We start from the raw sequence: 24,053 nt of genomic DNA, 5'->3' as shown, positions 1-24,053 counted from the left end.
GATTGAACAGCTTATAAATCGTAGGAATTTATTGCTCACGGTTCTGAAAGCTGGGAGGGAGTCTGAGATCAGGGAGCCAGTGCGATTCGGTGAGAACCCTCTTCTTGGTTCATAGACAGCCTTCTCCCTCCTGTGTCCTCATATGGTGGAAGGAGGGACAGGGAGCTCCTTGGGGTCTCTTTTTGTGAGGGCACAAGTCCCATTCACTGGGGCCCCCCACTCGTGACCTGATCACTCCCAAAGGCCCCACCTTGTCATGCCTTCACCGTGGGGGTTAGGATTTCAGCACATGAATTTTGAAAAACACAAACATCCAGACCATAGCAAGTATTATGGTTGCATTTTATTTATTAGCATTATCCCTCCTAGACTGTGAGCTTCCTGGGGACAGGAACAACTTTACATTGTCCACAGGACCTGGCTCCTGGTCTGGCACTTGGTAACGTTCCCTTATTGGATGAATACATACATTTGGGGGTATGGGTTTATCAGTTAATGTGACCAACAGACCAGACCCCCTCTTTTCTAAACGTTGAGATTTGTGGTCCAGACAGGTTTGGAGAAGAAAAGTTCTATCTTTTGTTTTTTACTCCCGGTTTGAAACCTGGGTTTGCCATTGAAATCCTTTTAAGTTGGAAATGGATACATTGTCAGATATACAAGAGAAGTGCGCTGACGGCAGGCAAGGCGATGAGAACTGGAGAGAATCCGGACAGGAAGAACTCTTGGCATTTGGAAAAATGTCAAGGAAAACAGGGACGCTGAGGGAGGGACAGAGAATTCTAATATCCTACAGTTGGGGGTCGTCTCCCTTGGGACTATTTCACTTCAGATAAGCTCTATGAAATTCAAACAAAAGGAGCTTCAGCCAGAGAGGCAGAGCCCGTGAATGCCCTACAAAGCTGTTGGCTGTACTGAAATAGAAAACCAATTTGACTGTGCTTACAGGGGGATAAGAGAGAGCCCGAGCAGATCTTTAGGAAGATTCGTGCCGAATCACGGTCGTCCAGACTGCAGATCCTGGCACACGGTTGAAGGCAAAATATACTTTGTGTACAGGAAGCACATCGTATATTCAAGTATTTTAATTGCTATTTAAAAATTAGCCATTGATGTTTCTATGAATTAACCAAATGTTTTCATTTCTAATTGCATATTTAAATGTCTTAAGTTGGTTTATATTTGAGCTAGGAAGACGTGACCATTCCTACACAAAAAGCGATGGGCTTGTGTGTCTTCCCCTGGGAGGTTAGGCACTGAGATATACGACCGTGTCCCCGTGTGGTCCAACAGGCTGTGACTCCACGTTCCTATCGTCCCCAGGTATCAACTGTTTACCATTCTTCATCCACCTTTGGAATGAAGTGAGGTATAAGTAATGAGATACAGGTACAGGTGTACTTTGGGAATGGGTATGAGAATGTTCTACAGATCGTTGTTCTGTGCCATAAGCCAAGCAAGCCTGACACACCCACCAGTGGCCCAGACCTATAAATCCAACATCCACTTCTGGGCTGTTGTACATGAACAATTCCGTGTAAGTTACACACGCCAGGCATCAATCTGCTTGAATATTGTTTGTGCCTTACACATAGCCCGAAATTTATGCCTCAGAATCTCACTGAATTACTTCTCGTTCCACTTCTGAAAGGGAGACGCTTGGCCATGTTTATCACATTGCCAGTGGAAAAATCAATCACCCACTAAATGCCATTATTTTACATTTTACTCTTAAACTGCCACCTTATAAATAAAAAGAAGACAAATTGGAATCATAAAGCAGGTAGGTAATCATCCACAAATTGAAAATTCTCCTGCAGAACATCTAAGGGGAAAGAAGCCAAAAAGGGTGAATTGATTAGAATTATTGCAATAAGGCAGTTTTCATACCACAGTGGAAACTAGAATAGAGACCAGGAGAGTCCTTTTCCCTGGAAGGTTTCTGCCTCTGGTTTGAGGAAGTCATGGGCTTGGCCAAGACTGAAATATCTCAATCACCCACACTTCAAGCCTTCACCCAATGGTCTGGATTGCCTTTTGAGTGTTAGTTTTTAAATATTTGTTTCTGACTCCCGGACAGCTATTTGATAGCTGGGGTTGGACCTGGTTTGGCTTGAGATTATGCTTTTCCTGCTATCACAATCCCAAACTGCGGAGGAGAGTCGTGACAAAAGAAACGGTCATCTGTCCTCATACCACCACATCTGTGGCTTGGCTAAGGTTCTAACAAGTGATTAGTTATTTTAATTTTATGCAATGCCTGGAAAGAGGACCCTGCAGGTAGCAATACTCATTAACATTTGTCTTACCCAAACAAGACAGTTAAAATGGGGCAAAAAGTGTGTTCTCTCTTTTCCGCCAAGATTTTCTTCTTTAGTCAATATACTTTTATGTCCATCAAGGGCTAAGTCCCACTATTTAAAAATTATTAAGAAATTAGGCCTGTTAATTATTTTTAAAGAATGTTTTAAAGATTTTTTTTTATTTTTAAGTAATCTCTATACCCAACATGGGGCTTGAACTTACAACCCCAAGATCAAGAGTTGCACGCACTCCCAACTGAGCTAGCCAGGTGCCTGGAAGGTTCTTACATATATAAATGGAAGGTTCTTACATATATAATTTTCTTATTAAGTAACATCACTCTTTCATTAGGGATTATTAGAAAAATAGCACTTTTCTTTCCCTGAGCCTGGCCAAATGGCACAGTGTACCTGGACTTTTCCTTTTCACATTTCCCGACACCTGTTTGATACACCGAGAAATCCCCGATGCCACGAATTGGTCAGATAGTCCTGGTAACGGGACTTCCTTTTGAGCCTAACTTGATGGCTGTGGTTTAGAGGCTCGTGTTGGTGCTCATGAAGATATCCTAGAACGAATCTAGCAGGATCAGTTCACATTTCTATTGTTTTCTTCTTGCTTTTGCTGACAGTGTTAGTATTCTTTTCAATCTGTGAAATTTTATGCAGGAATTTCATTGGGGTAAAAAAACACATGTCATAAAATTGACCACCTTACCCATTTTTAAGCGTATAAATTCAGTTGTGTGGTTTATTTATTTTGTTACGAAATAGACCTCCAGAACGGTTTCATCTTGTGAAACTGAAATTCCATTACCTATTAAACAGCAAATACCCTTTCCTGTTCCCCTTATCCCCTGTGACCACCTTTCTACTTCCTGTCTCTATGTATCAAATGTCTCTATGTATCTGACTCCTCTAGGGACCTTATAGATGTGGAATCACAGAGTATCTGTCCTTTTGTGCTTGGCTGATTATACTCAGCATAAGGTCCTCCAGGTTCGTCCGTGTTGTGGAGTGTGACTAGGCAACACTTTTTTTAACAACATTTTTAAAAATTGATTTATTTTTAGAGAGTGAGATAGAGAGTGAGCATGAGCAGAGGAGGGGCAGAGAGAGAGAGAGAGAGAGAGAGAGAGAGAGAATCCCGAGCAGGCTCCGCACTGTCAGCACAGAGGCGGATGTGGGGCTCGATCTCACAAAATGTGAGATCATGATCTGAGTGGAGAGGAAGAGTCAGATACTTAACTGACTGAGCCACCCAGGTGCCCCTGTGTGAGACTTTTTAAAAGTCACTTACCTACTTAGTGGGGAGATTAGTTCAGTTAAAAGTAGATTACATAATCTGTAAATCCTCCTCCCGGGGCTCAAGGAGCTGCATTGCAGCACGTGGCGGTGTTCTGAGAGCAAGCCAGGAGTCACAGGAACCCATTCTTCCCTACTCACCAAGTGACAATGTCAGTATCGATCCTGAGAGTAGCTATTGATAAAACCTAATTTCGTCCTTATAGACCTTTGATTCTAAACAGATGTAACGAGAAACGTCAAAGTTTTCTTCACCGTGCATGTGCGAATTAAGCACCTTACAGCCCCAGAGATGCCATTCTTGGCTGCCGTCTACCAGTGGTGCCCCCTGGGGTTGTGCTGTGCACAACCTGTGCAGCCGAACATAGTGGCCCTGCCCTTTCTTGGGGTGTAGTCACCTGCTTCAAAACCACTGACCTAGAGAGACTGTCATTTCTATGGTTCTTCTTAGAATTCAGAGAATTCAAGGAGACCGTATTTGTCATTTCCCTCAAAGGAGTCATTTTCAAATAGGGAACTGAGTGCCCAAAGGCGAATTTTGCTCAAAACCACAGAGCTTTTTGAGGAAAAGCCAGAGTGAGTTTCACTTACACACTTCCCCTCCTATTACATTTCTCATTTTCTGGCATATCCTGGACACAACCCAATTTCTTTTACACCTGCCCCAATTCCATTTAGGACTTGGGCACGAAATACATGAGAAACAATATTGTCCTGGATTTTTTTTTTTTCCATTAGTCTTGAGTGAAAAAAGAGCAGCTACGGGGATCTTGACCAAGTCATTCTTTCCCTCCCCAGGTCTTCCACTTGATCTCTAGAGGTTCAAGTATGCCCTCTGAGCCTCCCCCCGCCCCAACCCCAATAACACAAGGAGTGGCTGGTAAACGTCATCGCACTGTTGCCCCAAAAGTCCCTCACTGAGGTCTCCGTTGAGAAATCCTCTTCTGCCTCACGTGGCAGCTTCCTTGACGTTGACTTTACACCAGTGTCCTTTATGACCTTGCCTTACTCTCCATGGCTCTGCGTAAGAAAGAGCATTCTGAACCCCCAGATAAAACTCTCAAAAAACTTTTCCTCCCAGAATGGGGGCCCTGTCTATGGTCGAAACCACTGCGTGTGTAAATCAGAAATCACGTATTTGGTCAGTCACATTTCCTTCCGCCTTCTAGATTATGAAACTTGAAAGGACAGACTTGTGTCGTCCCTTTTCCTCTCCCCGGCACATGCCATTCAACCTACGTGGATGGGGACTCCATTGCGTGTTGTACGTTGTGCTGGGTGAATGAATAAGGCGTGGCTGGGAGGCTAGCCCCGGAGACAGAATCACATAAAATTAACTGGGCTACAGGTCTCTTCACTGTATACACTGATTGCCAGGGATGCACAGACGATAGCCATTGTGGAGGCTTAGGAAGGAGGAGAAGGATGTGTTCAGGGAAAGCTTCCCCGTGGAGTCCATGCTTCCAGAAGTAGGGTCTCCATAGATATTGATTGAGGAATAACCACCATGGCTGATGGTTACTCTTCAAAGTCTTGAATTTTAGAACCACATAGGGCTTTAGCAGTCTGAGTCCCATGAACCGATAGGTATCTAGAATGATACTACAGCCGATTTATGCCTCTTGCCTAGTGAAATAAATTCCCATACATGTGTCAGTGAATATTTGGGTTCTATTTAAATTATCACGTCTCCCTTTAAAAGTGCTAAGTTGAGTAAAATCTGTTCGGTACATTGGAAGAAGATTACATGTGTAGTTGTGCATGTTGTTTTCTTTTAAAAGTTCCACGTTCTACTTGTGAGAAGCGCCCAAATGAATTTAGATATGTCTGTAGCCTACCTTCCGTGCAAGGATTACTGTTTGTCCAGGGTGAAATATCACTGCACACGTCGCACCTCGGAGACCCCTGGTGGCATAATTTCTTCTCTTAGGAGTTTGTTCGAGGCATGGGCTCATCCCTATATTTATAACTCTGTTCTCACATATGCATAAGTCCTGTCAAAAGATAGAGATAATACAGTGCCGCATCGCAAATATTATTTCTGGCAATGTTCTATACTTCAGAAGTGTGGGCTCTTTTACCTATTCTGGAAGATAACTTCCTAAAATAGATGTAGCAATTAGTCAAGTCCTCTACCAAATACCTCATGCAAGTTTATTGTTATTTTTCCATCTAGATTTAATCCTTCCCATCTTCGAGGCAGATTCATTTCGGGGGGGCACTGTTTAGTGAATTCCCCTGCCATCATTTTTTTTTTTTTTTTTTTTTGGCTGAGTTCTTGCTGAGAGCCAGATTTGGCTGAAATTCATGAGAGAGCTCCCAGACAATTGAGTTTTGGATGAGGATTTCGAATCCTTGCATGACAAAAGCATAAAGGCAGCCTCACAGAACTTCAGCTACAAGCAGTACCCTCAGGGGACCCCACTCTCTGCTCCTGTGTCCCTTTTGTATTTCGATGAAGAAGGAACCTAGCAGATCTCCCTCGGAGATGAGGCGATTTAAAGACAAGTAGCAGCCTCTATAATTGTTTGCTCCCACCCGGCTTTGGGAGAAGTCCCTTTTGAGGTCCCGGTAGCTCAGACAGCACTGGAAAGTCCTGGGGAAGCCTGTGATTGGACTGCGGGGGCAGGGGGGTGACACTTGGTGGGGCCCGGTGAAAGACAGAAACGTGGGGCTCCATGGTAGACATTATTAAGAATTTCAAGACGGAAGGCGGGGGTTCCTGGGTGGCTCAGTCGGTTAGGCATCTGACTCTTGGTTTCGGCTCAGGTCATGATCTCACAGTTTGTGGGTTCAAGCCCCACATCAAGCCCGCATCGGGCTCTGTGTTGACGGTGCAGAGCCTGTTTGGGATTCTGTCTCCCTTTCTCTCTCTGCCCCTCCCCTGCTCATGCTCTCTCTCTCTCTCTCTCTCTCTCAAAATAAACAAGTATACTTCAAAAGAATTTTCAAGACCGTCATGACAGAGCATTACCAAGCTTGGGGCCTTTCTGAGCCGGACTCATGGGTCCTATATGACTGCATGGGTCACATGGCCACGAGGCTGGCTCTGGCTGAGGCTGGGGGCTGCCTGATTGCTTTTTGGTGGAGAGAGAGGGGGGCGGAGAGAGAAAGCGTGCGTGCTAATGAAACATGTTATCCCTTTGCAATGTCAGGGGCCATATATATATATTTATTTGTTATAAATATATATATCTATATATATATTATCTATATGTATTTATATATAGATAATATTTATAGATAGATAGATAGATTCTTTTCTTCCCTCACTGAGAGGAGGTTTTCAGAATGGCCCATGCCTGACCACGGATGCAAGTGGCTTGAGGGCCTTCCCTCTGAAGGAGACGGACCACTGAGGCTGGCTCTAAGGAAGCCCACCTAGCCGCATGCTGGCATAAGAAATCAGATGATTTCTGACCTGACCCTGCAGGTCTGCTGCGAGGTGGGAGTACTAAAACTGATTAAAAAGCACTTGGAAAGCATATGCTTTTCAAAGACCGTATAAATGCTAAACGATGACCCCAATATGAAAAACTCCCCGCATTCCGATTCCAAACGTTTTTGCCAAGGGTGGGTTGTTGACTCCGATGAATGTCTCGGGTGGCCTGCTCCGGCCCTCATGGCTTCTTCCCCGGGGCGTGGGGGGGCATGTCAAGGGACACGGAGAGCAGGTGCATGAGGCTTGTTCAATTAAAGAAACATTTCGTGCTTGGGAAGTAAAGGGTTTTCATCGGAGCAGGATCCAGGGTCAGTATGTGCAGATACGAAGCCACGCGGTGGCCCAAGCTTCAGCCATTCCCATCAGCCCTGTCCCAGGAGCGCGACCGTGACGTAAATTACAGCTGAGTTGGTTTTCCAGCAGACTACGTGGGTCTGGATTTTGTAGGGGTTTAAAAATGAGAGAGGGAGCGAATGCCCACCATGAAGGAGGCAGGGCGTGAGGCTGAGTTGGGAGGCGGTGCTTGCTGGTGGGCATGTGTGCATTCTGTTTCCAGCGGGGAGATTGCTAGAATTTTCACCTCCCCGGGGCGCAGCTGATCAAATAGCCCTGGACAGCTTCATCCGGTCTTCTAATCCGTCTCAATTCGCTCCTCGGGCCGTGACAGCTGATTTATGACCAGGCAGTCCCGTTTCTTCCAGAAGTATACAACCTCAGACTTGTACGGGTTCTGAAGCTATTTTCGTTTTAGTTGAGTGGGGGAGAAAAGCTGGCTGCTTCTTTATTACCAAAAAAGAGAGTCTCCGGCTTCTGAAGCCTCAAGCTTCAGCCCCCTCAAGCCCCCTCCCCCCACGCCTCCCTCCACCCCGGGAGAAGCGCGCTGAGGAGGACCCGGTGCCAGGTTAGTATCTGCGTTTTATCTCAAGGAGTCAGCGCACGACACTGGGCTTCAGCCTCCATGGGAGGAACGCACGGAGAGGAGTCCGCGAAACTAGTTAAATGTGCGAAAAAGAGATCAGGACACCTGGACAGAGGGAATTACTGAGCCAGAGCCGTCTGGGCTGTCCCCAAGCCCCGTTGTCACGGGTGTGGGAAAGGCGTCTGCAGGTGCGGTGTCAGAGTGGCCTGAACACCGACCGCGTGGTGGTTCCCAGGGTGGCCGGCAACCTTGTGACGTGCGTTCACCCCAACCGTCCCCTGAAACCGTCCGGCATTTTCACCCACGGAATTTTGTGTGATGTGGGTGGACGTCTACAATCAGGAGGGTCAGGAAGCACCCTCGATGCCTACTCTGCCACCAGATGGGTCGAGGCACAGAATGCCGGTACCGTTGAGGGCAGGGGCGCCATCAGAGGCAGACCTCCCATCCTCCAAGGCGGTGGTGTCCCCCGTAGACGCGCAAACTGCGGCGGTAGGGGTGCCGTCTGCCTGCGTCCGAGCCCCGTCCCCTTCCACTCAGCGGCTGCCAATCCTCGGCCGTGTCACTAAACCTCTCGCTCAGGGTGTCTGTCCGTGCATCCATCAACTGGGAATGACCGTCCCCCCGTTTCAGAGGGTTGTGGCAACCCAAGTGTCACGCTGTTGCTTTGCAGAGACAGAGCGGCCGTCTTGGTGGGAAAAAGGGAAGAGTCGTGGCCAAACTGGGAAGCCTGACCTTTCAGTCAGCCCTAACTGCGGCCTCTCTTGGCCAACCGTGGACGTGGCTTAGGCTCTTTCCTGCTCTGATGAGGAAGTTGAGCGCGGCGGGGAATCACAACCGGCTCAACCACGGCGGAGCCATGTGGCCGTGGTGGGTGACCGTTCGGTGCCCGGGGTGGCTGGCCGGTTAGAGTCTCCTGCCCACGGTGGCTCCTTCATTCTGCGGTCTCTGGCCACGCTTTGGCCTTCGTTTGATGATGCCCAGCACCGCGTTCTACTAGCTGTCCCGGGGAAAGGAGGCAGGAATGAAGTCCTGGTGTTACGGCTGAAAGCATAGCAAAGAGGTCTTTCTCTGTGGCCTCTGTGATCTGGGGATACGTGGACTCTGGCCTCATGGCAGCTTCTCTGGCCTTTGAAATATAAAAGTGCCCTAAAAATAACACGACTATGGGGGGACCGGCAGCCTTCGTGTTTTCACAGTGGTATGGTAGAGGTTTCATTTAGTTCTAGAAAAATGACGATCCTTGTTGTTTTTTTCCCCTTCATCATCTGTGTCAGGTCGATGCGTCCTTTCCTGAGTTAGTTTGTGGGCACATCTCTGTTTCTGCCTTTATATTCATCTTTTATTGACAGTGTTGTACCTTTCTTCTTTCTCCCGGCATTGGGCTGGCCGGCCGTAGCTCCCGGGATGGGATGGGGAGAGAAAGCCAGTCTCTTCTGTCCTTTTCTGCTCCGCGTGGATCTGGTATCTTCTGTGCACACTGTGAGAAACCATGAGCGTTTGGGTACCCGTGTCTTTGTCTGAGAGCCTACCGTTGTCCTTTGTGTCAGTCACGGCAGTGGCCGTAGGAAGCATCTGCCCTTTCTGCCGACAACCTGCATCTCGAGCATATTCTGAGGAACCGACCCCACTTTAGGAGGGCAGAGAAGGGAGTGGGGCAGACGGAGAGGCATTCCTCTGGGTGTCTTTCAGACGTGGAAGGTGGATGATCTCCACATTCACGGGCCATTCTGGCCCCTTGCGGACCCATGGGGTCAGTGGAGGGGGCTGGGGATCGGCTCACGCTTCCTTTCCAACCTGAGCCATGCAGGGACTCTGCAGACGGGTCCGCTGCACACACGCTGCCCCAGGGCCACTCAGTTCTCCCCACTCTCTTCGGTCACCGCCCTACCCTCCTCCCGCATCTTCTCTTCCTAGAAAAAATACAAGCTGTCATTTGTATCAGCGCACAAAACACATCCACCTGGGAATAGAGGTCCAGGAAGCTTCGACTGAAATTAATATTAGCTAACAGGTAGAGACTACATCCTTTATGAAAAAAAAATAATCACAAATCCTAATATTCTCTCTTTAGATTCTCATGATAGCCATATGAGCTATAGGTTTAATTTAATTTAATAATTTAATTTAATTTAATTTAATTTAATTTAATTTAATTTAATTTAAATTTAATCCTTCATGGAGAAGAAACGGAGCCAAGATGTGAGGAATGAAATCAGTTGTGCAGGGTCATTTGGCCACTTGTGGGAGCTGGGGCTTCTCCTGGTCCTCAAACTGCTGAGCCCAATGTGCCTTTAGTTCCCTAGCTTGTTGCAAATTGAACAAAACAGAAAGGAAAGAGGCAGACTTCTTTTGGAGCCTGGTTTCCCATTATGTTGCCATCTGATTCCTTTCAGGGACCAGACCCATGCACTGAGACCATTTTTATCACATGTAATTCTCATGGCCTGATGAAGTGGGGATAGTGTTGTCCTGGCTTTTTAGAAGCAGAAACTGAGGCCCAGAGAAGTCAAGTGACCTGCACAGGGTCACACAGCTGCTAAGTGGCAGGGCTGGCTGGGAGAGTCTGGACAGTCTGAGTCCAGGATTGCAGGACACGTTCCTTCCTTTCCTTTCCTTCCTCCCTTCCTTCCTTCCTTCCTTCCTTTCTCTCTCTCTCTCGCTCTCTTTCTTTCTTTTCTTCCTTCTTTCTTCCTTCTTCTTTCTTTCTTTCTTTCTTTCTTTCTTTCTTTCTTTCTTTCTTTTCCTTCCTCCCTCCCTCCCTTCTTTCTTTCTTTCCATTTATTTATTGGGTCATGTTTACTAAGGTATAACTTTCATCTAGTAAAAGTTATCTTTTTTAGTTGCATCCTTGTTGCGTTTTGACATGAGTGCTGTCTTATAATTGAGATATCGACTATTTTGCCGCCCCATAAAGTTCTTTGTGTGCCTTTAGAGTCTGCGCCTTCCTCTATCCTTAGCTCCAGAACCTACATTCTTCAGCATCACACCTTAAATAACAATTTCCCCATTTATGATGCAAGCTATTCACACAGTCTCGAGCAGCACATGACACATAGGCTTGTACAGGTGCTTGATAACTGGTAGCCGGAGCATTAGAAAGGTAGGAAAATGATCAAGAGAGTGAGGACAGTCCCGGTTCTCGTAAATCACGCCCGCGTCTCAAGCTGCAGAGACGACATCCGGTGATAGAGGAGTCCTTGCCCCTGCATAGCTGCTGCAGCCCCAGTCTATAAATGGGTTTCCGTCCTGCTCCTTAAATGGACACTGCCACCTGCTCACGGGGCCTCTTCAAGCCCATCTGGGAGAGAGGGCTAGGGAGGCTGCCTTCCCACACAGCAAAGAAGAAAGTGCCTCAGGGCCGCCTCAGGTCCCCGCGGCAGTCACTTTGCTCTGCCCATACCTCCTTCCCCCCATCCCTGCTGGTGGCTGGGAAACCCAGGGCTCTGAGCCGGACAACTGGTTTTAGGAGGACACGTATCTTCCTTCTGGCCCAGAGTCAGCATCCTCCCTCCATGTGGTTGGGGGTTCAGGAGAGAATTCAGCCCATGCCTACAGAATTGCACACCCCAAGGAGAGGGGGTTCCCCAAGTGGTACAGAAGGAGGACACCCTCCTTTGTGCTCTGGGCACCGGAGCCCGGGGCGTCCTTGGTCTCCTCTGTGACTACGGTTCGGGGGCATCCCGGGTAAGGCCAGCGGCAGACCTTTCTTTTGGGTGCATCTAGTTTTCTGCCCAAGTGGAGAAATCTGGGCTTTCCCATGGGCTTAGACAACAGAACTGTATTGTCCCACAGTCCTGGAAGCTGAAGTCCAAGGGCAAGGCATCAGAAGATTGGCTCCTTCTGAGGCTGTGAGTCAGAATCTGCCCCAGGCTCTCTCCTTGGCTTACAGGTGACCATCTGGTCTTTGCGTCTTCCCCCTATGCATGTCTGTGTCCACATTTCCCATTTTTCAAAAATTGTGAATGTTTATTTATTTTGAGAGAGAGAGAGAGAGAAGAGTGAGAGCGAGCGTAAGTGGGGCAGGGGCAGAGAGAGAGGGAGACACAGACTCTGAAGCAGGCTCCAGGTTCCGAGCTGTCAGCACAGAGCCCGACGCGGGGCTCGAACTCACGAACCCTGAGATCATGACCTGAGCCAAAGTCGGATGCTTAACCGACTGAGCCACCCATGCACCCCCACATTTCCCCTTTTTATAAAGCCCTCAGTCATATTGAATTAGGGCCCATCCTAAGGATGTCATTGGAACTTGATTAGCTCTGTAAGAACCTGGGCTCCTAATAAGGTCACTTTCTGAGGTACTAGAGGTTAATACTCAATTTGGGGGGCACACAGTTCAACAAATAACACTGCAAACACTGTGGTGAATTCCACCCAATTTCAAGGAGCATTCAGAACATTCCATGCCCCTCATTTTCAAAGAGAATTGACAGCCACACAGTCTTATGCCTCTTTTTGAGCTTTGCTGAATAAACAAGCAAAGTGATTTTATTGGCATATTTGAGATACGTGGATTTGAAAATTTAGAGACGTTTACTATAAATGAACTTAATAGGACATGAGCTCATCCATGATGAACTCACAAGATACATCGTTAAATATACAAAATTAGAGTCTTCCACATAGAAGCCACTAGATAGCAATTGTTCTCAAAGTTCTAGCAAATACCAGGTATGAAATTGCATGTGTGGCGTGTGGCCATTTTTATAAAACCGAGACTATATTTGTGCGTGTCCACACAGAAAAAAAAGATGGGAAGGAAATATTCTGGAACATTTCATGAAATGGGAACAAAGATTTACCCTGATGAGTTGGGTTATATGCAGTTTTATGCTTTCCTCTTTGTACATTTATTTTCTGAAACGTTCAAATAGATAACAGTGTTATTTGAAGAGGAAATTGGCACAGGGAAGGTTCTTAAGGGGGGAAAATACTAATTTAAAAATGTGGCTGTAGGACAAAGTATAAAGTGCATTTCAATAAGACAAACCACGCACAAATTCCTAAAAATGAGGGTCCTTTTGTAAATGTTCTGCCTAACCCACAGCAGTGCTAATTATTTCTATTACCATAAAGGTCAGGATGAAAATGCTAGGGGCAGAATATAGCATCTGGGGTGGAATTTTGGCCTTTGTGTCTTTCCTGGGTGAGAGCGGGCACACAGAAGGGGGTGAAAAATTACGGGGGTTACTTCACTTGTCTTTGAAGATCCCATCGCTTTTTTTTTTTCTTTTTTTTTTTTTTTGGCCAGCCATTTTTTTTTTTTAAACCCTTCCAGCCGAAGTTCTCTTTTGACATTCGTTCCTATACCTTTAGGGACTAAATTAGTAGAGTTTCTAATGCTCCATTTTCAGAATGTTACTAGGAGAATTGTAGGCGATTTAAAATATCAGTGGCAAGAAATTAAATCCATTCTGTCCTTATCACCTAATGTTGGCATAAAAGTCACTTCTGCTCTTCAGACAAATTCGGGGACTTTGATTTGGAGGAGGCTTCTAATGACGTGGCTTTGATGTTCCCAAGAAGCCATTCAGTGATCGTAGCAGCCCCAAGCAATCATCAACTACTTTCTGGCCGACCAGCCCATTTCACTGTGCCGGGGCCATGGATTTTGCTCCACTGTTCATTTAAAGTCTGATATTTCATCCAAGAGACTCATGAACCTCTGTCAATAAAATGTTAACTATCATTCCATGGAGGGGCGCCTGGGTGGCTCCGTCGGTTAAGCTCCCGACTTCAGCTCAGGTCATGATCTCGAGGTCAACGGGTTCGAGCCCCGTGTCGGGCTCTGTGCTGACAGCTCAGAGCCTGGATCCTGTTCCAGATTCTGTGTCGCCCTCTCTCTCTCTCTCTCTGCCCTTCCCCAGCTTGCTCTCTCTCTCTCTCTCTCAAAGATAAATAAACATTAAAAAATTTGTTTTAAATAAAAAAAATAAAATAAATTTTAAAAAGCTGTAGCAACATGCCTTTCTGTTTCTTTATAAACACGGTGACTGAGAGAAAACACAGAGAAAGTGCTGGGAAGGGTGCACTGAGGTCTGTGGGGTCGGTCCCCATCTTGATGTCTCTCCAGCGTAGGGCATGGATTCTGAGAACCCGTCCGAAACGCCAAGGTCCCCGTGTGCAGCCCACACCACAGGCAGACAGATTTGCGTTTTTCTTCCTACTTGGGAGCCATCTGAGGAGCCGCTCATCACGATGTTACCATTTCAGGCACACTAGAAACCCTGAAACCATTGGAAATATGAATATCGACAACAGCAAGACAGCACCAAGGAGAAAAATTACTCAGGAGAAAACGCATCCCCAGGGGATAGATGGTGTTAAGTCGCACCTGCTAACGAGAGCTTCCGAGGCAGCATGGGAATGGGATGGGTTTTTCTTTCCTTCTTTTGCCAAATCTCTACAACTAGTTGGCAGACAGAAGCCAAGAGAGGCCAGATGATGGGAAGAGACAGCAACGTGCTTTAAAAACAAATGCCTTCAAACAAGTACTTTGCCTTCTCTTGATATAGAGATGCCATCCAGTCGATATCACCGAGTTATGCCCACTGTGGCCCGCGCTGTCGTTGATGGACAGGGAGAGCACGCCTACTCACTGCCAGGTCCCGACTCGTGGCCGGCAGGAGCCAGAGTCGTGATCTTTCCCTCTCAGAGGCAGGGACAGAGACTCCAGTAAGGGATGTCCCCAGGGATGCCCGGCCGGTTGGGGTGCCGTGACTCACACTGAGCAAAATGTGGAAAACCCCCCTCGACTCCACTCACTTCTGTGTGAATCGTGGTCCCTCACCTGCGCCCCCGGCCTTAGTCCCCTTGAGTCAGGCTCTTACCCCAGTTCGTTGAGATGACTGGTGTATTCTCTGTCTGTCCCGCCAGGCGGTGGGCCAAACAAAGTCAGACACTGTGTCCCCTTGTCCTGGGGACCTTCAGGGCCCAGCCTAGCACCTGGCTCACTGGAGAAAGTAAACAGTCCAGGAACTCGAGTCTCTCCCCCAGGTTGAGTCCAGGCCTCTGTCTGATGCCGAATCTGCACACTTCACTGCAGATGGCTTTGCATATCGGTGAACGTGCCTCATTGACAATCCACTTGTCAATGAATCTTTTATTTCTTAGCCTGGGAGGGACCAAAGCCCTTTAGCTGGAGTATTTTGCTTTTGCAACAGCAGCGAGAGGCTGGAGTCAGGATCGTGTACAACCAGTTTCACTTCTTTCCCAATGGCTTGATAATAGGACTGAGAAGTCACGTCTTTGGGAGCCGGAGGCTGCTGTGGACCTCGTTCCAAGAGGGTTTTGTCTTTTCTCCAGTGTTGCCAAAGCAAGTGCACGCACAGAAATCTTTCCAATATTTGGTGGCAAGATAGATGAGTCCCTTGGGGAGACTGAGGAAGAAGGGGTGGAGAGTGGCTGGGACCCTGGGGATGGCCTGGGACACATACTTGAGAAGGCTCTTTATTCCCCAAGCCTGGGGTGGGGTGGGGGGGGTGCTCTGGAAAGGGCGACCCTCTAGTCAAATCAAATCTCACTAAACCAAATATCAAGCCAATGCAGATACAATACAGATTTAGCCACTTACATGTACAAGGGTAGCTTCAGAAAATATTCTCGGACTATCATTTGGACCCTAAATTTAACCTGCTAAAAATTCATTTCACATTTCCTTCTCTTCAAACTTCTGGAATGAAAAGTAAATGTCTTGTAACAGGAACCCATGTTTCATCCTGTAACTGAAACTGTGTGTTCTGGTTGAATGATTTTCTAAGTAGACGTAATCTGTCCGGTGTTCTGAGTTTGCACTGATGAAGAGGGAGGTTCTGGAAATTCAGTCTCATCTACGACACAGGAGAGTAACATACCAATTTTATAGGTATCCACGGCAAAGTGTTCTTTGTGTTCTGGAAGTTGTATAATAAAAACTCATACCGTGACGGCCTGAGCTCATAACCTACAGTTGTGGCCCAGGAGAAAGCTAAGAATGGAAGTTTTCAAAGACTGTAATAGAATAATTTTCTAAATCCTTGAAATGACTTAACTTCTTGAATCTTTTACTTACTTTGGGGAAACGTGTGACCAGTGCCTGGGGGAGGCGCACAGAGCCTGAGGCCAAAGGAAGTATCAGTCTTACGGGCGGCCCTGTCTTTATGTGCAATGCTGATGTGTATCCAAACTTTTCATACTCCTTTTGATTTTCTAAAATATTGCCTTAAAATGTTGTCTTTTTTTTTTTTAAAGCTCTCTTGGGGTGTTGACAAATAAAACTGTAACATACTTACAGAGTACAATGTAATGAATGGATTGGTATATGCTCACATTGTGAAAGATTCCCACCTTTGGGGTAACCAACGACCACAAATCTCACCTCACATGTTTACCTTTGGTTTTTGGTGGGAACCCTTAGGTTCTACTCTTTTAGCAAATTTCGATTCTACAACACAATGTTATCAATAGTTACCACGTTATACATTAGATCCTCAGACTTTGTTCATCTTAAAACTGCAAGTTTGTACCTTTTTAGCAACCTCCCCCTATTCGCGCCCCCCAGCCCCTGGCAACCCCCTTCTACTCTGTTTCTATGAATTTGTCTTCCTCCCTCCCTCCTTCCTTCCTCCTTCCTTCCTTCTTTTCCTTCCTTCCTTCCTTCCTTTTTTCCTTCTTTTGTTCCTCCTTCCCTCTCTCTCTCTCTTCTCTTTCTCTCTCTCCATTTCTTTCCTTCCATCCTTCCTCCCTTCCTTCCTTTTTTCCTTCTTTTGTTCCTCCTTCCCTCTGTCTCTCTTCTCTTTCTCTCTCTCCATTTCTTTCCTTCCTTCCTTCCTTCCTTCCTTCCTTCCTTCCTTCTTTCTTTCCTTCCTTCCCTCTCTCTTCTCTTTCTCTCCATTTCTTTCTTTCCTTCCTTTCTTCCTTCCTCCTTTCCTCCCTCCTGTCTTTCTCCCTCTCTCTTTCTCTCTCCCTCTCTTTCCTTCCTTCCTTGCCCTCTCTCTCCCCCTTTCTTTTCTTTTCTTTCTTTCTTTCTTTCTTTCTTTCTTTCTTTCTTTCTTTCTTTCTTTCCCTTTTCCCACATATAAGTGTTTGTATAATTGTTTGTCTTAATTAATGACTTTTTTGGTGCCCCCTTACATTTTGTGTCTGATGCGAATGCCTCACTCACATTACCCAATGGTGGCTACTCCAAGAACACCAAGATTTTGTAGTCGATCTCACAAGGAAGGATAGAGGACGGAGGAGTAATGCAGTCACTCGTTCTCAAAGGAAGGGTGATTTTACCATGAGCATGCAATAAGGTTGCTTCTGGGTCTATGTGTGAAGGTTGGGGCACCTCCCCATTTCCTACTGCAGCTGGCACCATTAGGACATGGGTATTAGTGATGTGTGCACACGCCTAGATGCAGCCTACATGTGATCAGACGTACCTCAGTCTCCAGTCTAAGCTCAAAGTACAAGAAAAAATGGATCCAAAGCCACTTATTTACTGGAAAGTGGTCGTGGCCAATTCTGCTAGTGGAGTATCTCATATGAAGGGATTGTCCGTGAGTTTGCAACTTGGTTGAAAGAGTCAGCCAGACAAATGTACGTGCTGAGTCAGACACTGCTCAGATGTCACTTCAGGCTCTGTTGGTGAGGATCCCGTGGGTGGCCGGCTCAGTGCGGGCTCCACAGGCTTCAGGGAGGTGTGAGGTGACAGCACGCAGCTCCGGCCATGCCAGGAGTCTCCACCTCTGAATCTCCCGTTCTGGGGCTTCCTCCCAGTCCCCCTGCAGATTCCAGCTTTGAGACATCGCCCAGTCTAGAAGCACCAGGAACTGACACTTGGTGGCGTGGGTCTGGACTGGCGAGGGACAAGAGCTGGTGGCTCACTGGCTTACCTTTCCTCCCCTGGGTCCGCTGGGTCACACAGCTCTCAGAGGGGCAAGGTCAGGGTCAGGCGCACCTGGATGGCCAGCTTATGATGGGTCTGCCTTCTCTCCTTCCTTCCTCTCTAACAAAGGGTATTGCAGATGCCATTTGCCTCAGGCTCTGCTTTCTGGGAAACCAAATGAAGACAGATTCTTTGTTATTTCCCTGCAGCCCTTGGCGCAGTGGGACTGTCAGAAAAATTCCTTCAAAATTTATACCTTGAAGTACCAATCCTGCCTTTTTTATGGGTACATGGCATGTACTAGATTTTCAGAAGAAACTATCACACACCCAGTCTTCATTTAGGCTCCTTTTAATTGGGACTGTATTAAATTCTGACATGCTAGCTTTTTATTAGTTAACATCCCTGGGGAAGGACACTTCCCCTCTGAGACCCTGGTGAGTTGCTTGGCAAGTGTGTGAGGGTTGAGGACAGTCCTGTCTGGCACTGGTTCTGCCTCATTCCCTCCTGTCTTCTCCCTGCTTCTCTGCAGATTCTGCAGCGGTCGTGCCGACCAGCAGCCTGTACTGGAGAAGGTTCCTTAGATGGCTATTTAGTGTTTCCTTTTGTTTTTTCAATTTTTTAAATGTTTATTCATTTTTGAGAGACAGAGAGACAGAGAGTGAGTGGGGAAGGGGCAGAGAGAGAGAGAGGGAGACACAGAATCCGAAGCAGGCTCCAGTCTCTGAGCCGTCGGCACAGAGCCTGACACGGGGCTCGAACCCACAAACCAGGAGATCATGACCTGAGCCGGATACAGACGCTCAACCGACTGAGCCACCCAGGCGCCCCGGCTCTTTAGCATTTCCTAATGGTGAAATGAGGGCAATATAGGGAGGTAGTTTTCAGGAAAATGCGTCTGTGTTCTCATAAGCTGAGTAGTTGTCTCATTGGTGATCGTAAAGGCAAATTCAGTGGAAGCTTTCTCACACGAGACCCTCTGTCCCTTCAAGAGGTCTTGGGGACGATGACAGAGACACTGTCTTGATACGTTGGAAGAGAGAATGCCATTGTGTCTGAGGAGATGAGCACAGAGCTGGCCTGAGCGGCAGGGATGCTGATTTTGGATGGCCGAGGAGGGAAGGGTCTGTTATTCTTCAGACACTTAGGAGGGCGTGGAAGAAGGTTCTGGGTCTGTGGTGGGACAAGATGTGGTGGACGGTCCCCGACGGGAGTGTTTTATGAATGTGAAGTTGTTAGGGTGGCGGTGGGGGTGGGGGGAGGCTGGAGTGGGCCGGGAGGGGACCTGAATGAGAGCATCTGTGCCAAAGGCCGTGACAAGGGGTGGACAGCAAGAACCATGGCGATAAAGCAGTCGGGTGTGATGACCGCCGTAGACCCCCAGAATGGGAGAGCTCTTGGATTGTTCTCCGCTGCTCTCAGCCTTCCCCGAGAAATGCTGCAAGGTCTCAGAGAATTTTGAAAAGAGATCCTCCCGGTGAATAGTTCTTTTTTGTCAGGATCATTTTCTGATCATCTCTCGTGACGCCCATCAGTTTCACCTTGCCTCCATCATAGAAGACCTGACACTAAACCCTTTTCTTAGAGATCCTGAAAAAATGAACTCCTTTTCTCCCCTGTGCACCTCTCATGTCGGATCTCCTCGGGTTTCTACAATGTGACCTTTGATGGAACGAAGTATTCGTGACATTTGAAAGGTGTCAGTGTTGAAGGTTTTTAAAGACAGCGAGGGTTGACTGTGCATCTATTCTGCATCTGTATGCCATTTAGTTCGACTTTATTCAGCTCTCCAACCCTGTCCTTTTATTCCCTGAGAGTCGCTTTTTCCCCCTGACCCCTCCCTGGGTTACGCGGGGAGGGATGGAAGGCGCAAACACTGGAGTAGTTCAGTCGCCAACAGCTGACAGGGAGCCAGCTGGATCCTCCGCATGGGCGGTCCGATTCCCTCCAGGACAGCCACCTCACCGCCTTGAGGTTGAAAAGGGGACTTCAAAACAAGCGCAGGCGAGGAGAAAGGGGCCTTTTACTGGTAAATCCACTGTATTGAAGAAATGTGTAATTTATTTAAATGGAGATGATGCACGCTCTTGGTTGACTGTTCAGCCGATGATGCCGTGGCGTCATCGCCCTGCACGGCACGGGCCCTACTCGAAGTGTGTCGAAGAAGAGTGGATGTCTGGTTAAGCAGTGTAGCCTTTCTCCCTAAGAACACACCGGCAGGTCTAGCATTCTGAAAACTCAAGGTGTTCTACGTTAGACATGAAGACGGGGCCCACGCGTATATAGTCTTTCCAACTTGGCCATTCCTTCCACCTCCTGCCACAGAGAAGTGGTTTACCTTCCCAGAACGGGACAGAGCACCCCTGAATTGGGTGGGCAATTTGCACTTCACATTGGCCGGGATAGGGTGTGTGGCGGGCTGGGCGAGCCCCGGGACACTTGGCTTTGCCACATTCTCCTGAGTAACCATCTGCGCGGGGCATCAGGAGTCTGTAGGGATGGTTCACTCGGTTTACGTGAGTCTTTATCATTCACCCGATTTATTTACACTAATTAGGACCCGAAAGCAAGATTTTTCCGGATGATCCCTCGACTGTTAATCAAGGGTGGACGAAGGATCTGGGAATTTCTTATGACAACATTGAACGCTAATGGGAGCTGATAATTATTTTCATGATACTGTTTTTAGGCTGGAGTCCTAGACCCAAATATAAATTTTGAGGATATCCTTATCCCTCAGTGAGAGTCATCTGTAGTGGTTTTCTCCTTGTTTAGCTCTCCGCCTCTCTCTCTTTCCAGGATCCTATCTGAATAGTTAGTAACAATGACAATTCCCGGAAGACGCTAACCTCTGGGCATGGAAATTCTGTCTGTAGTCTTAATGTACTACCCACTAGCTCCTGACCTTGGACAAATCAGGCTCCCTTCCTGGCTTCATTTTCTTCACCCGAAACTTAGAAACTTTATCATCTCTTCGATCTTGTTCGACCTGAAGCACATTTTCTGATAATGACCGGAAAATTGGATTGACACAATGCTTCTCTCTCCACGGCCTAGAACAACTCTGAGCATGATGTTAAAGACAGTAGTTGGATAAGCTCTGAAGAAACGTGTTTGTATGTTGACATGTGTAGTGCATTTCCCATGGCTCCCCAGACCTCACAGCCAGAGAATCTTGCCCAGCGACCCAAGACTAACCGTAAGAGGCCAGCCTGGTAAAATGAAAGTGCACAGGGTAGGCTTAAACAAGGACGGAAAGGTGTCTCAACAGTAGGAGAAGCTGACTAAACATAGTAATTTTTTAGTTGATTAACATTTTTCTTTAACAGTAAGACCCTGGACATTGTGATTAGAATGACAACGGCCATCGCTGGCAAAAACGACAATTCTCATCTTCTTGACGGTTGGCACAAAGTCTTGGCCGTCCTCCTCATATTCCAGATGAGGTTTTCGTCAGACAACGGCTTCCCATCTGGTGCTCCTTGGATGTGGGTCGTGGGGGGCGGGGGGGGGGCAGTCTGTGCAACTTGAACAGATCCTTCCTGGGGTTGACCCTTTCCTGGTCTCATGAGCGCCACGTTTTAACCATCTGAGCTAAAGTAACACAGAATGTGATATAATGCAACAGATATTTGCAGCACCAGAAGAGATGAAAAATAATCCCGAATACATCTGATAACAATTCCTCTCTCTCTCTTTTTTTATGCCTTTAGCGACAAGGCACTGGGGCAACCAATGGAAAAGACAAGACGTCTGGCGAAAATGGTAAGCCTACGTGCGTAGTCTAGACATTTACTTTCGCCGCCTCTGCGGCCTCGTGCACACGGCGCGCGTGGGTAATAACGCCTCGTATCCAAACCAGCTTACCAGCCGTGTTTGTGCTGCGGGTTAGAGCGGATCCGAGCAACCCACGGCGTGCGCCATGGTCCGGTTGTTGCAAAGAAAACCAAGCTATAGCTACACGCGGTGATAAGAAAACGGTTTCCTTCCCAGAGGAGGACTCCCGTTTTGGGCGACGTGATAATTACAATGCAAATATAGTTCTGTGCTTTCTTCATTAGGGCTGGTGACAATCGTCGGAGTTGTTGTGAGGATAGAATGAGATCACGTGACATAAGCGCTCGGAAAGCTGTGAAGCGCTCAGCCCCGGGCGGGAGGCTCTGCAGCCTGCCTCGCGGCCCAGCCCCCCTGCCCCCTCCCCCTTCCGCTTCCCCCTCCCCCTCCCCCCCTGGACTTAGGACGCAGAGCTCCGCGCTGGCCCCAGGGAGGTCTGGATCCCGGAGGGTCGTGCGTGTGCGGCAGAGGCCAAAGCGCGTGCACGCCGGGCTGCCGTCCCCAGCGGGCCTGGATCTGCAGGAGCGATCGTCACGCACGGGGTCTGAGGCTTGGAGGGGGCGCGCCGGGTGCGAGCTGGCCCCCCCCCCCCCCCAGCTTTAGCGGGTGAAGGGAAGGACGCATGCTAACGAGGACCAGAGTGCCCCCCCCCCCCCCCCCCCCCCGCCGTGAGGTGGGGTTCCAGGTGTCGTCACTTTGTGTCGATGACCAAATGAACTCACGTTTCTGGAACGCGGGTCCCGCCTCCTGCCGGACCGGGTCTGTGCGGGTGCCCGCTCCTCTGGGGGTTGGGGGGGGGGGACGGTGCCCCTCTCAGTACCGGCTGCAGAAACTCCCAGCCGGCCTTCAGGGGCCTCTGCCCGAGTCTGCGCTGGGGCCCGAGCGAGACCCAGGTGCCGGAACGTTCGTCCCTCGGCGCGGCAAGGTCAGTGGGCCGGCCCCGGGGTGAAAGGGCATTATGTGGATGGGGAGAGGGGTTGGTGGCCAAGCGTGCCCCGATCGCAGCGGGGGGGGGGGGGCACCGGTCTTTTCCGTGTGACGTGGGGGGTGGGCCGCTGGCGGCGGGAGGGGAGCTGTGCAGACCCGGGAAGGGGGCGGCCCCCTCTCCCCGGTTGGTGGCACGGTGGCCGCCATCCCTTCCCGGACCCCAACGCCCCGCGATCCCGGGTCTGGAAGACCACGGAGAGCTGTCGTTTTTGTTGGTTTTGTCCGTCGACGGTTCCCATGGGAGAAACTAAAAGGGGGAAGATCGTTTTAAAAAAGGTTTAGGTCCTAGTTCAGTAAAAATAAAGCGATAAACCCCTGACATGTTCACGCAAGTCGCATTTTAAAATAGAGAGTAATTGCATTCTCCAAAACAGAAAAAACTATTTAGTGAAAGAGTGGCAATGTTTTCCATTTTTGCAAACCTCTTTAATGTCTGACTTAATAGAAGCCAGCTGCCTCCGCGTTCCATCCGGCGACGTCGGGTCACGTGGCCGCAGGAAAATTCCACTGTGCCCTCGTGAGAGAACTCGGTTTAACAAAGCATTATTGTATTAGTATTTATAACAAATAATTCTGATGTGAGCGCTTCCTCAGAGGAGGGCAGCACCCCCAGGGCGCCTGGTCCACACCGTGAGACTACTGTGGCTCCTTTGTCAGCTGCAAGGAGCCGGGAGTCTGCAGGGAAGGCAGAGTCAGGGCCCAAGGGGGGCCCAGTCCCTCCTGGTCACTGTCTCTGCCCCGTGGCTCCACCCTGGCATCAGACCCATAGGCGCTGGGAAGCATGCGGACATGCTCGGTGCTTTGCACCCAAGAGAACTGTCGGCTGTTACAGAAGACACGACTTCCTGCCACTGTTCTTTTAAAAGTAATTAATTTTATTTTGGGAGGGGTGGGGTGCAGAGAGAAAGGGAGAGAGAGATTTTTATTTTAGTGTTTTATTGATTTATTTTGAAAGAGACAGAGAGTGAGCAGGGGAGGGGCAGAGAGAGAGGGAGAGAGAGAATCCCAAGCAGGCTCCTTGCTGCCAGCACAGAGCCCGGGGCAGGGCTCAAACTCCCGAACTAACAAGATCATGACCTGAGCTGAAACCGAGAGTCTGATACTCGACTGAGCCACCCAGGCGCCCAAGAGAGAGAGAGTCTTAAGCAGACTCCACACTCAGCGTGGAGCCCAACGTGGGGCTCAGTCCCCCCACCCCAGGATTATGACCTGAGTTGAAATCAAGAGTCTAACAGTCAGTTGACTGAGCCACCCAGGCACCCCATCTAAGGTTCCATTCTGAGGCATGTAATTTCTTTCAGCCAAAACCTGATCCCTTCTAGTGAAAACTAAATGTGTCTTTTCTGGAGGTATGAAAATTAGTGGAAAGAAAAATGCGAGACGCTGTGGATAAAGCTTTCCTTTATAGAATTC

At 48.3% G+C, this 24,053-nt stretch overlaps 1 protein-coding gene across 1 annotated transcript in view; it reads left to right on the top strand.

The window, feature by feature from the left end:
• The window catches only part of PCP4 (Purkinje cell protein 4), a 60,285-nt gene that overhangs the window by 4,993 nt on the left and 31,239 nt on the right, over positions 1 to 24,053 (top strand). Inside the window, exon 2 of the mRNA XM_042903124.1 lies at positions 21,533 to 21,584. Coding sequence (XP_042759058.1) covers positions 21,533 to 21,584 — 52 coding nt within the window. The remainder of the gene's footprint in view (positions 1 to 21,532; positions 21,585 to 24,053) is intronic.

Source organism: Panthera leo, chromosome C2 (genome assembly GCF_018350215.1).
Source record: "Panthera leo isolate Ple1 chromosome C2, P.leo_Ple1_pat1.1, whole genome shotgun sequence".
In the NCBI taxonomy this organism is placed as follows: Eukaryota; Metazoa; Chordata; class Mammalia; order Carnivora; family Felidae; genus Panthera; species Panthera leo.
The sequence above is the reverse complement of the archived record's forward strand: the minus strand, read 5'-3'. Positions and strand labels throughout refer to the sequence as shown.